Source organism: Sinohyriopsis cumingii, unplaced genomic scaffold (assembly GCF_028554795.1).
Source record: "Sinohyriopsis cumingii isolate HCF-2022 unplaced genomic scaffold, ASM2855479v2 utg000356l, whole genome shotgun sequence".
Classification (NCBI taxonomy): Eukaryota; Metazoa; Mollusca; class Bivalvia; order Unionida; family Unionidae; genus Sinohyriopsis; species Sinohyriopsis cumingii.
This window is the reverse complement of record NW_028315891.1, coordinates 488,744-502,489: the sequence shown is the minus strand read 5'-3', so window position 1 is coordinate 502,489 and position 13,746 is coordinate 488,744. Positions and strand designations below refer to the sequence as shown.

Here is a 13,746-nt window from a genome sequence, read left to right as displayed (position 1 = left end):
GTTGTCGTACGGCGTCGGCACAACACGAGAAGTAGCAGTTTACCGGTTCTAAGTCAAAGCTCGATTGGCGTAGAGCTTGGCGCCAGGGGTTACTTCTGACGGTGGGAGAGATCATCAGGTCTCACTGGACAGCTACCGCCCGCCTCAAGCTGGGCAGCCCCCAGTCAGTAAGGTGCTGCCTGCCATGGCCTGCCTGCTTCACTGGGTGCGTGGAGCTTAGAGAACCATCTCGACAAGTGGGCCACAAAACTCTGCACCAGGAAAGACTAAAAGAAGAAATAAAAAGATTCCAACTCTTCGTTTTGCGACCTGGAACATCAGGACCATGTGTCCTGGATTGACCACTGACCTACAGCAGATCGACGATGCACGGAAGACTGCCGTCATTGACAGAGAACTCTCCCGACTGAACATCGACATTGCCTGCCTCCAGGAGACCCGACTGGCTGACAGCGGCACCATCAGGGAAGCCAATTACACATTCTTTTGGCAGGGGAAGCCCTTGGATGAACCTAGGCAGCATGGTGTAGGCTTTGCCGTCAAGAACACGCTAATTGCCTTCATTGAACCTCCATCATCAGGTACTGAGAGAATCCTTGCCCTCCGGCTGTCAACTTCCTTAGGCCCAGTCAACATCTTCGGTGTGTACGCCCCAACCCTCTACTCCACCTACGAGGAGAAAGACAAGTTTTATGAGGCTCTGGATCAGGCAATATCCAGTATCCCCAACAATGAAAGCCTTTACTTACTAGGAGACTTCAATGCTAGAGTGGGAGCTGACCATGAGGCCTGGTCCACCTGTCTCGGCTTTTACGGAAGGGGCAAGATCAACGAGAATGGTCAGCGACTGCTGGAGATGTGCTGCTCCCACAGCCTATGTGTGACAAACACTTTCTTCAAATGCAAGGAGATCCACCAGGTGTCGTGGAGACACCCACATGCACGCCACTGGCACCAGCTAGACCTCGCCATCACCAGGCGTGCAGAACTGGCCAGTGTCCTCCTTACCCGCAGCTACCACAGTGCCGATTGTGACACGGACCATTCCCTCGTGGCCAGCAAGGTGCGAATATTACCCAAGAAGCTGCACCACGCCAAGAAGAAGGGTCACCCACGTATCAACACCTGCTGTGCAAGCAACCCAGAGAAAACACAGCAGTTCATGAGCAAACTGAAGGAAGCCCTCACCAAAGTGACACCTGATGACACCATTGATTCCAAGTGGTCCCATATCCGTGACTTTGTGTACAATTCAGCCATCACAGCTTACGGGAAGAGGGAGCGAAAGAATGTCGACTGGTATGAGGCAAATTGGGAGGAGATGGAGCCCGTGACTGAGGCAAAGAGGAAAGCCCTCCTGGCATACAAGGCTGCACCTAGCCCCAGAACACTACCTGCCCTCAGGATTGCAAGGAATAACGCCAAGAAGACTGCCCACTGCTGTGCCAACACCTACTGGCTGAACCTTTGCAACAGTATACAGACAGCTGCTGACACCGGGGATACAAGAGGAATGTATGAGGGTATCAAAAAGGCGACAGGCCCCCCCAGCTACAAGACCGCACCCCCCAAGACGAGCGAAGTCATCACAGACCAGGGGAAACAACTGCAGCGATGGGTTGAGCACTATCTCGAGCTATATGCAACCCAAAACAAGGTCACTGGAACTGCCCTGGATGCCATTCCAGACCTGCCTGTCACGGAGGAGCTAGACACACAGCCCACCCTGGAAGAGCTCGGAAAAGCCATCGATTGCCTTGCCTGTGGGAAGGCTCCTGGAAGCGACGGCATTCCGCCTGAAGTCCTCAAGAGCGGAAAACCAGCACTGCTCCAGCCCCTACACACACTCCTCTGCCTTTGCTGGGAACAGGGATACATCCCACAGGACATGCGTGACGCCAACATCATCACTTTGTACAAATTTGCCTCATACCAGTCGACATTCTTTCGCTCCCTCTTCCCGTCTGCTTGCTGTCATTATGTCGTTCCATGAGAACATGCACAGCACAGTGTGTTTCAATGGCGCAACATCTGAAGCATTCCCAATCATTAGCGGAGTCAAACAAGGCTGTGTCCTTGCACCGACGCTCTTTGCCATCTTCTTCTCCATGCTTCTCCAGTACGCATTCAAGGACTGCAGCGAGGGAGTGTACATCCATACCAGGGCTGATGGCAAGCTGTTCAACATCGCCCGTCTCCGTGCTAAGACTAAAGTCACAGAGGTACTCATCTGTGAATTGCTCTTTGCCGACGATGCAGCCTTGACATCACACACGGAAGATGGACTTCAGCAGCTGGTATGCTGCCTCTCCCATGCATGTAAGGAATTTGGACTGACCATCAGTTTGAAGAAAACAAATGTCATGGCACAGGACACAGACTCCCCTCCCTCTGTCTCCATCGATGGGTACAATTTGGAAGTTGTCGAGAACTTCACATACCTCGGGTCTAACATCTCCAGCTCACTCTCCATTGATTCTGAGGTGGGTGGCAGGATTGCCAAGGCAGCAGCAGTGATGGCCAGACTTAACCAGAGGGTCTGGAACAACCCCAACCTCACAGAGAAGACCAAACTGCGTGTCTACCAAGCGTGCGTGCTCAGCTCACTTCTCTACAGCAGCGAAACATGGACCACCTATGCAAGACACGAGAGGAAACTCAACAGCTTCCACCTGAGATGTCTGCAGCGCATTCTGCACACCCAGTGGCAGGACAAAGTACCCAACACAGAGGTTCTAAAACGCGCCAACATGAACAGCATGTTCTCCATCCTCAGCGAGAGGCGCCTTCACTGGCTCGGCCATGTCAAGAGAATGGATCCAGGTCGCATTCCCAAGGACCTGTTATATGGGGAGTTAGCAGAAGGTGCACGACCAACTGGACGACCACATCTGCCCTACAAAGATGTTTGCAAGAAGGATATGAAGACAGCAAGCATCAATGTCAACGACTGGGAGAACTGTGCAAACAACCGTTCCAGCTGGTGTCTAGCTGTCAGGCAGGGAGTTTAAAATGCAGAGGAAAAGAGAAGAATAAAGCAAGCTGAAAAGAGAGCTAAAAAGAAGGATAAGCAAAAGCGTACTTTGGAGCTATGCCATCGTCTCTCATAGACGGACGGATGCCAAGAAGAGAATTTAAGACCCACATAAGGATAATGAACACACAGAATTTAAGGCCCACATAAGGATAATGTACACAAATAATTTAAGGCCCACATAAGGATAATGTACACATAGAATACATGCTTATTATATATGGATAATTGCATACACTTGTAAACATATGAACTAGAAAAACATATACAATTATTGTTTTTTAAATACATTATTTAGAATTCAGGATATGCCAGTTGGGATAAGAAAGTTGCAGGAAGTTACAAATTTTGTATGTTTTAGTTTCTCAAGAAGAGTATCTGGATGGTTTCACCACTCGGCAGTTAAAGATAAGCAATGGTCTTATATAACTTGGACATCTAAAATTTAGTTTTGTCGAGTAGAACATCAGTCCTTTCAAGGGACTCTTGCTTTTGACATTATACATACATCATTTGTTTATAGCCTTTTGTGATTGTTGCAGTGAAAGATTTCTTGCAAAACTTAGAATGTTACCATGATTTATAATTGCAGAAGCATGACGTGTTTTTCAATTTTTTTCTTGCTCTGTTTCAAGCTTCCTTATGAATGCTACACAATGTCTACTCAGAGATCCCATGTTCAGAGACATCTGTAATGTTACAGAGGTTGTGAGCCACATCGCATCAGTCCCAGCCCAACTAACTTCTCTGTTGAGAGCACTCAATGTATCACAGAACTTGTTTGGAACAAATTTCAATCACTCTGTTTGTGGTAAGTTATATAATGTGTGAGAATAATTTAAACATCACTAAAATGCAGTTGAGTTATATTATAACCCAGTAGTTTTCATTGCACTGCTCATTCCTATCAAAATGGCATTCAACAAGGAATGTTACCTTACTGCATATACTCACTTACATGTCAAGTCCAACTTTAAACAACATAGACCCTAATCTACCAGCACATAATGCACTGGCAGATCAGGATCGATGTTGATCTACTGATTACCCCAAACACACTGCAAAGACCCAGAAATGGTAGCACATTATGTAACAGTAGATCTTGGTCTATGAAGTTTAAAGTTGGACTCGACCTACACACAAGTATATATGGTATGATATTGCATTAAATCAGAAATATTTGTTACAAGTTACTAATGTTGTAGAATTGAACATTGATTCAATATTGAAGAGAGGAGCAAATATTGATCGACAATGAATCTACAAGGAATAATGATTTACCCCAAATAATTGTATGGTTGTATGGATCTAATATGTTACTTTTAATTTATCTTGTGCTGTCTCAACCTTGTAAGTACAGTAAAACCTGTTTTTTGGCAGACATTCTAAAAACTGATTTATTCCATCCTTTGTAAACAGGTACCTTGTAAGTACAGTAAAACCTGTTTTTGGTGGACATTCCAAAAACTGATTCATTCTGTCCTTTATATACAATCCATATCTATTTAATACTAAACAGTCGTACATGAATCGAAGGTTCAGTAAAATTCAGTTAAGAGCATTGTGTTTCATGCAAAGTGGATTTTAAAAAGAAAATACAATATTATCAGGCCTATGCAGACACAATCACAAAGTAAATAATCCTCTGTAACAAACACACCCACTTTGAAGACCTTGTTGGAGATGGGTTTGCAAAGTTTTTAGCAGACATGAATTTACCAATTCCTCATTGCAGATCATTGTATTAAAATGGTTAAAATATTTTTCCAGACTTGTAGATCATACACAAATTTTCATGCCAGCATACAAAGACAATACACATGTTCTCGCATGCCACTGAGACAGAACAGTTGAAATTTTGTGTAGGAGCCTGAAGTGCCACTTCATTGAAAATGGGCTTTTGTTGGATTCTAAATAACCAATCAAAGATAAGAGGACATCAGAAATTCCCATGAATTTCAAATGGCTGCTTCTATCTTTGCTGATAGAAGCATGATATCAAGACAAACAGATGAATTTTATAAGACTAAATATATCTCAAGAGCTTGCCAGTAATCGTGAGTTATTTTAAATAAACAACAAAGAAAAAACAAACCAAAATAGCTTACTCAGCAATGCAATTAATTGCCAGTCGTGAAGTCCATCATTGAGTCATATCTATTTAAAGCACTGTAACCACGAACTCGCTGTTCGGATATATAAGTAAGCAAGAATGTTGCTGTATATAATTTTATACTTTAGAAAAGAAGAATAAACACTAAATATTGATTTTGGGATCTTTAAATATCAATGTGCATTTTTATTCCAAGGCAGACACATTGAGATACTGTGGACTTGTTCTGTTGATAGCACATTGTGCAGTGTAGTAAGAGACATGTCTACTGGATTTTAGTTCAGCCATATGCACCATTATTTTAAATAGTCCTCAGACATATCTTTTTATGATTTAACTTGTCAAAAATATTTTTTTATAATTTAGCTCTACATTTCTCAGATATATTGTGATATAATTCAGCTCAACATTCCTCAAACATATCTTGGTACAGTTTGATAACAAATTTTTCTTATCTATGATATTCCTTTAAACATCATAACTGATCAGACATATTTAGATACAATTTCACATAGAACTTTTCTTATAGATGGAAAGAGGCCTTTACTATCCTGTTTGATTGAATACCTTTATGCAGTGCTATGGCCCACTGAGCTGTGTTATTTCTTTCATACCTCTGCTGTACTGTATGGAGAGAGTATAAAGTTACATACCCTGTCTGCAACTTTTGTCATAAGTATTATTTCTGCTTAGTAACTTTTCAAAGACTTGATTCTAAACTGAGCAAAAGGATTAATATATATCAGTCCTGGCCTGACTATTTCATTGGTAAGTTGGTCCTGGCATCTTTACCTTAGTTTTATAGCATATTTGTGGGGACATCCATATCGTCTAAATACAATTTTAGTTTTTTAATTTTTAATCGGCTTCACTTTGTACTTTGATGTTATAACTTGTGAAATAAATATATGAATGTACATTTGAGAAACAATATCCATTTTGTCTTTGCCTATTAATGCCTACTGATTCTTCTCAATAATTGAGAGACAGACATTTTATTCTCACTTACCTTTTTCACTGCCTTTTTTCAGCTTCCTATCGTAACATGACTGGTAACATAACTGGTAAGTGGTTCATTCTGTCCTTTCCTGTGTTATATATATATATATATATATATATATATATATATATATATATATATATATATATATATAGCACGCTCTATAGATTTCTTTTTCAGACTGAAATTGAATTGGATCATAAGTTTTCTATGGATGGCAAAGGTTAATTTTTAGAGTCTGCTCATTTCTGTTAGATCATTTTGTAAGATTGTTATTAATAGGTGACACAGATCAAGATGGGTTGACTATTTTATCAGTGACAAGATCAAGTCATTTTGCAATAACTGAACATGATATCAGCTGTACATGAAATGGAATGCTTTACATACAAAATGAAGACAACAAAACTAATTTAAAAATGATTGAGAAGTTAAAATGAAAACATGCAATCACAAACTCTGTATTTACTGCTTGACAATAAGTATTATCCAAGACAATTATAATCTAAGCCTGAAGCAAATTGATCAGAACCAACATGTCTTCTATGTAATTTAAGTATACTTCTGCTTGACAAGAAAATTATGTCTTCTCTAGTCCAAATAATCATTTCTTGATTTGAACAATATTCTTTATCTGTAAGTACCTATATTTAGTGGACAAGTACACTAGGTTAAAGGTTTTGATTGGCATATACCATGATCAATCCAACATCAGGAGTTCTCAAATATTCTACCAGCATGTCTTTGATTTGTTTATCCTTTTTAGCTGCCAAATATAAACCTTAACAACATAAAATTCTGTAGTTACTAGGTATAGTTTACACATTTTTGTTTGTCAAAAATCAATGATGTTTTTGACAAAGTTTGATTCAGATGGGGATTAAGTTCAGTTTACTCATGATTTCTTTGTCGGACAATAAATTGATGTTTTTGCCTACTAAGTATGTCTGGTCATTATATTTTGCTTTTTGTTTAAGCACTCTATAGCCCCAAACACAAGACAAAAGACGTGTGAAATCTTATGTCCTGGGCTTATAAGAAAAAACTATAATTAAAAAACTGCCCTATAGTCTGTAGATATTGTCCCTCACTTTGCATGGTTTTTGTCATAGTGAGAGGATGATAACTTTAGAAAAAAATTATTGAAGCTCTGGCCCATATTAGTTGAAAAATAATTGCAATAACAACTAACTTTTATCATCATCCAAGACTTTGTGGACCTGATCAAATAGAACTTTACCTTCGGACTTGGACAGAAATGTTTGTTAAATACATATTTTGTATTTTCAAGAACGTACATCATGTTGTTTTCAGTTATTTATTGGTTTTTTAGAACAGTGGAATAGAATACTTTGTTTGATTGAAACTGTATCTAATACCTTTTGAAAAAAAATGATTACTTTGAGAGGAAACCAGTCAATCGTGAGAGGATATTACTAATAATAAAGCAGCAAATATGGAACCAAAAATAACATTTTCCAGTACATTTGATGATAAGGTATATTGAAGTTGTCTTTTTGTCACAACCTTTTATATCAAGATTGAATGCTTTTGTATTAAATTTTACATATGTATCAACACCACATTAATTTTGGGAAAGATTGTCCAGTATAAGACTTTAGATTTTCAGGATTTCTATAGTTACAGTTATTGATATGCTGGTGTTCTCTTATTTCATTCTGTTTCTCCAATTTCACAAAAATTATGGCTCCATCCAATCAGAAGCTTGTACAAAATTTAGTCCAGTCTGGTGCTGTCATTCTGATTATCCAATCAGAAGCTTGTACAAACATTAGATCAGTTAAGTGTGATTCTGATTATCCAATCAGAAGCTTGTACAAACTTTGGATCAGTCATGTGTGGTGATTCTGAATATCCAATCAGAATGTTTTATAAACTTTATATCAGTCAAGTGCTGTGATTGTAAATATCCAATCAGAAGCTTGTACAAACTTTAGATCAGTCAAGTGTGGTGATTCTGAATATCCAATCAGAAGCTTGTACAAACTTTAGATCAGTCAAGTGCTGTGATTCTGAATATCCAATCAGAAGCTTATACAAGCATTAGTTCAGTCAAGTGCTGTAATTGTGAATATCCAATCAGAAGCTTGTACAAACTTTAGATCAGTCAAGTGCTGTGATTCTGAATATCCAGTTGAAATATCTCATTGTGACAATCAAATCTGCTGCCTTCATTTTGACCTATCCAGTCAGAAAATGCATTGCTCTAATCCATCAGATTATTCTGTTTGAATCCATGTGATTAGATTTAATTGTGTAATATTTGTTTATAAATCTTTACAGACTAGAAGAGTTTTGTGGTCTTACTCAAGCAGTAAGATCACACACACACACAAATATATGTATATATATTGGTATAACAAAGTTATGGAAAAGGTGCTATATGAAATGTGATGAAAAAATATGGATAAAAAAGCTTGACTTTATAATAATTTTGTTTTATTGTCCTTTTATAAGTTTACCGATACTCTGGAGTCCTGACCCTGGAAAGAGAGTATCAGCCAGAGTTACTGAACAGATCAAGCCCTCAGTTCAGGGACCTGGACATGGAGATCATCAGAGAGGTAAGATGGTTTTACCTCTAAGGAATTGGTTGTATGTAATAAACATTAACCAGGTATTCAACCCTTGTAATGCAACTACAGAATGAGATAAGAGTTATTTTAATTGAAATGGCAAGCACTGAAAAATCAATACTTTGATTATTCAAATCTTATTACTTAGTCTGTGTTGTACAACTCTATGGACAAGCTTCAGTGAATGTAGAAAAAGAAAATTGGCTATTGGTTACAAGAATAATCTCTGTTTACTGTTAAGCATTTCCAGATGGAACAGTGCCTCTACCATGTTTGTTAATTATAATGTATTTAGTTTGTATTGAATTAAAGAAAAAGTATGTGATGAGAATATCCAATAGTAAGACTTGCATCTTGAAATCTCTCTGTGGAACTGTTGTATTCATTTTAATTTTGAGACTGAGATAGAGATTGATTGAACATAGTACTCTTTAAATATCTTACATAATTTTGTTCTTGTCAGTGATATACATAGTCAGTAGTTGTATATATGTCTTTATACTTGTACATTAGGCAGCTATAATTTTTTGTGTATAATGTACGTTTATGTTTTGATTTAGATGTATGGACCATGCAGTCAGAAACAAAGGATTATTATCTTGTCCAATATCTTATCTTATAACTAACTTAGAGACTTAGTAAATATCGTAATTTATATGGCAATAATTTTTATTTTTTCAAAGAAAGCATTAAAGCTGAAGCTACTGGACTTATTTACTACTTCCTCCAATAGACAACTTAATTGGAGTCAATAACATTTACAGTAACAGAAGGAATTTTGGAGCACTTAGAGTGTCCTTGGGTGGGACAGGAAAAATTATTTATTACCAAAGAACAGGGTTCTCCAGGTTCATCTTGTGGTAGCATGTAAAAGTGGTTTTGAAAACCACCAAGAACCCTGTTCTGAGGCTGAGAACTAACACCACATCTGAGCAGAAGTAGACAAAAATGGCAGAACATGTTCTGTTCTGTTCTTTTGTTTAGATATCAACTCAGAATGGTATGGTGAGCACACTCAGAAACAGTTCTGGGCATTTTGGGTGAAATCCCGGAAAAGATGGCCTTAGTTGTAGAAATTAGCCACAGGAAAATGACCAAGAAAATATTATTTTAAACGATTAGTGATTTAAGTTGGTTGAGTTGTCTTTAACAATAATGAGTAGAGGAGAAAAGTTAATAAAGAGGAATGTAATCGAGAATTATTGTCAGTTTTGTTGTTGATGCAGTTTCCTTTCATATTTGTTGCTTTCACAGCTGACATTGGCTGAGACTTACAACTTTCCTTTACATTTCTTTCTTCACAGCTGAACAGAACATTTTACAGTGGAAATCTGAACAGAACCTATCTCAACAGCAGTGTCCAGGGCTTCCGGTCAGTAATTCACATGCTCTCTACTCTCTTCATTGCATTTATTTTTAATGTATTTTACTGTGATGTAAAACTACAAAACCAGATGAAACCTTGTCTTCCAAAATGAAAGATAGAAACATTCTCATTAGAAGTATTTAGCTTCATACTGCAGAAAAAAGTACCTAAGCTTGCATAATTGATAATTACAACAATAGTATCATGTTCCACTTGATATCAGTGTCCATTATAAATAAAAAGTGTAAAGTTATAGGCAGTCATGCCAAATTTCAAATGTGGTATCATTAAGTCCATAATTCCAATGTGTTTTCTAGTCTGTCCTTCACATGACTGAAAGCATAAGGCATTCTAAACATTATAAATCTACTTGTTATCAACTATATATTTCATTTTGCCACTCACTTATCAGTATCCTGTGTCTTACTTTATATGTCTCCAACACACACATCTATCATCACCTAGATACATCTTTTTGCCACTCACTTATCTATGTGCTGGGTCTATATTTGCCTCCAATACACACACACAGACACACCTATCATCAACTAGCTATTTCGTTTTGCCACTCACTTATCTATATGCAGCGTCTTACTTTATGTGTCTCCAACTCACAAACCTATCATCAACTAGCTGAGTTTTATGCCACTCACTTATCTATGTGCAGGTCTTACTTTATTTGTCTCCAACACACAGACACACACACACACACCTATCATCAACTAGCTATTAATTTTGTCACTGACTTATCTATGTGCTGGATCTTACTTTATGTGTCTCCACCACACACACACACCTATCATCAACTACCTGTTTCTTTTTGCCACTCACTTATCTGTCACCTGGATGTTTCTTTTTATGTTTCTAAGATATACTTTTCAAGTAGTTTTTTCTTTTTGCTTCAATTGTCTCTAATTAGTCACACCTATCATCAACTAGCTATTTCATCTTGCCACTCACCTCTCCATCTGCAGGGTCTTACTTTAAATGTTTCTAACCACTCACAAACCTAATCATAAAAGCCTGTGAAATAACTATATTCCATAAATCAAAGTTTTACTGTTTAAATTACATAAATGTAATAATGAAAACAGCATAATCAACAATAACAATAATGCTTGGAATAATAATGATTGTATATGATGGAAACATTTGTTTCAGGAATGGCAGTGTCATTGTTTACTTCAAATTGGCTTTCTCTGCTAACATCTCAATAAATGATGTACTGAATACGTTAATTGTGGGCCTGTTGACAAGTAATTCTAGTATAGCAGGAGAGATTCGTCCAAATAGTCCCAGGATTCTCAATCAAACAGGTGAGACTGATAGAAAATATACAGTAAAATAAGTCATCTACCTACATTTTAGATAGTCTGAGTTAATAATAAGAGATAGAATGAATTTACCATTACTTGATCGGTACCAGTGCTTGTGGATTTCATGGTGAATGGTGAATACAAATAGAATTTAAATACTCAATAAAAATTTACCCTTCTGTAAAAATGACAAGAATCCTTTTTTCAATTGATGAATTTAAACTTAAAATGTCAATTTTTGAACACCATGACCATTGGTACATTTGAAATTGTATGAATTTACTTTTAGCTATAACCTTGCTAATGGACATCTTTATAAATATCTATGTATGAGACCATTCCTGACAAATGAACCACAGTGGTATAAAAAAAATGCTTAAGTACTTTATTTGAAAGTAGATACTGCATGTTACAGTGTATCAAAAGAAGAAAATCCATACATGAAGTGGGCTCTGCTTAGTACAGTATATCAAACGAAACTCCCCGACATGGGTGAACCATTATACAACTTCATTTTGGCTTTCTTTCTTGGCAATTAGAGTGTTCAAATCGGTTAAAATATTATATCTTTATATCATTCTTTCTGGATGGAATGCATTGTTGTTTATATAGGAATTGGATTGAAATGCAGAAAATTAATTTATATTCCATTTTTTTGTTTCATAATGTAATTTTGGGGGAATTTATAATTTTGATTTATTTGTTATCATTTCAGACGAGGGAATGACAGGTGAGGAACATTTATTTATTATCATGACAATCATATTTATTTAAAGATGGTAACTCATTTAAATGAGTACAACTAATCTCCACTGAGGGACTCTGCTGTATGAAACATAAATACAAATTACAAAGTATTATCAGTTATATAAACACAAAGTATATTAAGTTCTCTCTCTCTCTTTTGAAAATAAGTACAACTGTATTTGCAAGTAAATGTTAGTACATGAGCATCACTAAAACACTGATCAATTTCTCCCAGGTTATGTACTTATAGCTTTTAATGCCACATATGCATACTTGCCAACCTTCCAGATGATGGTTGCATCCATATGACAAAAAACAACAGGTAAGTCCGGACAGATCAGGAGATTTCCAAAATTTGGTCAGGAGTTTTGACTGTAAAAGAGGGAGGATTTTATCTATCTGATTTTTAGCATGGAAATAGACAAAAATTAAAATAAAATTTAAACTTTTAAATATTAAATATGCACATTATCTCATCAATCAGTCCATTCACAGTAACTTGTTGTCATTCATACTCTCTTTATATGTACCACAAGTATTTTTTGGATTTCTTATGAGATAACTGCCTGAATTATATTGGTAGCAGTCCTTGTCATTGTTGATTGCAACACTTTGGAGACAATGTACTGTTATCAGTTCCATGTTTCCTCTGGAGTCAGCCTGTATTTTCCTCAGAATTGAAACTGTTCTATCACTGTCTGCATTGGAATGTGGTACAACTTACTGAGGACCACTCTCTTGGCCTAAGTAATTAAAGCATCCACATCGGATGCTGAGGTCACAGGTTCTGACCCCAGCCAAATCATACTAAAAAGTTATAAAAAATGGTACTAGCAGCTGCCTAGCTTAGTGCTCAGTATTAAGAGGTTAGTTTTAGGACTGGTCAGCCTGGTGTCAGGATAATGTGACCGTGTGGGTCATGATGCTACATATCTACAGGATGATGTCTCAGTGCTATAGACATCACTATATAAATTTTTAAAAGTGGTAGATTTCAACTATAAAAGTGTATGTGCAGGAGACAGCCTTTAAAATAGTATTTTTGTTTCTACTGCTGGTTTAATCACATGTGTGACATACTGTCTGAATTTTTAAGTGAAGTGAAGGCTTGGAAGGCTCAGCTTTCATGATATTTTTTAATTTTTCATCTTTAAGGACATACTCAACACAATTTTTGATCAGCTGTCACCTGAAAATGACCATATAAATACTGCAAATAGCCCGGTTTTCAAAACAATTGTTTATGAAATTTGCTGGTCATAAAATGTTATCAAGATTATACAAATTATATTTAAGCAGATAGTTAAGTTATCGGAATTAGATGTTTTGTTGAAGCAGGACCCCATTTAGACAGAATTCATTTATTTCACTTCTGATGGAAATAGTTTTAGAATATCCCTCCAATATTTCCCCATTAATTGATCATTTTTATTGGTAGTCACTAATATGTAGATACTACAATGGCAGCTTTCTTGGGAATAATTGGGTCCATATTTTGCAAAACGAAATCTATTTTAAAGTGTTCTTAGAAACATTACATAATCTGTTAAAGCATGATGTAGCTTTGTAAGCC

General features: G+C 37.0%; 1 protein-coding gene across 1 annotated transcript in view; it reads left to right on the top strand.

The window, feature by feature from the left end:
* LOC149774286 (uncharacterized) overlaps window positions 1-13,746 on the top strand; it is a gene marked incomplete at its 5' end in the record, with an annotated part of 90,347 nt that overhangs the window by 66,796 nt on the left and 9,805 nt on the right. Inside the window, 6 exons of the mRNA XM_089945508.1 lie at window positions 3,670-3,845; window positions 6,179-6,211; window positions 8,626-8,732; window positions 10,049-10,116; window positions 11,272-11,426; window positions 12,142-12,156. Coding sequence (XP_089801634.1) covers window positions 3,670-3,845; window positions 6,179-6,211; window positions 8,626-8,732; window positions 10,049-10,116; window positions 11,272-11,426; window positions 12,142-12,156 — 554 coding nt within the window. The remainder of the gene's footprint in view (window positions 1-3,669; window positions 3,846-6,178; window positions 6,212-8,625; window positions 8,733-10,048; window positions 10,117-11,271; window positions 11,427-12,141; window positions 12,157-13,746) is intronic.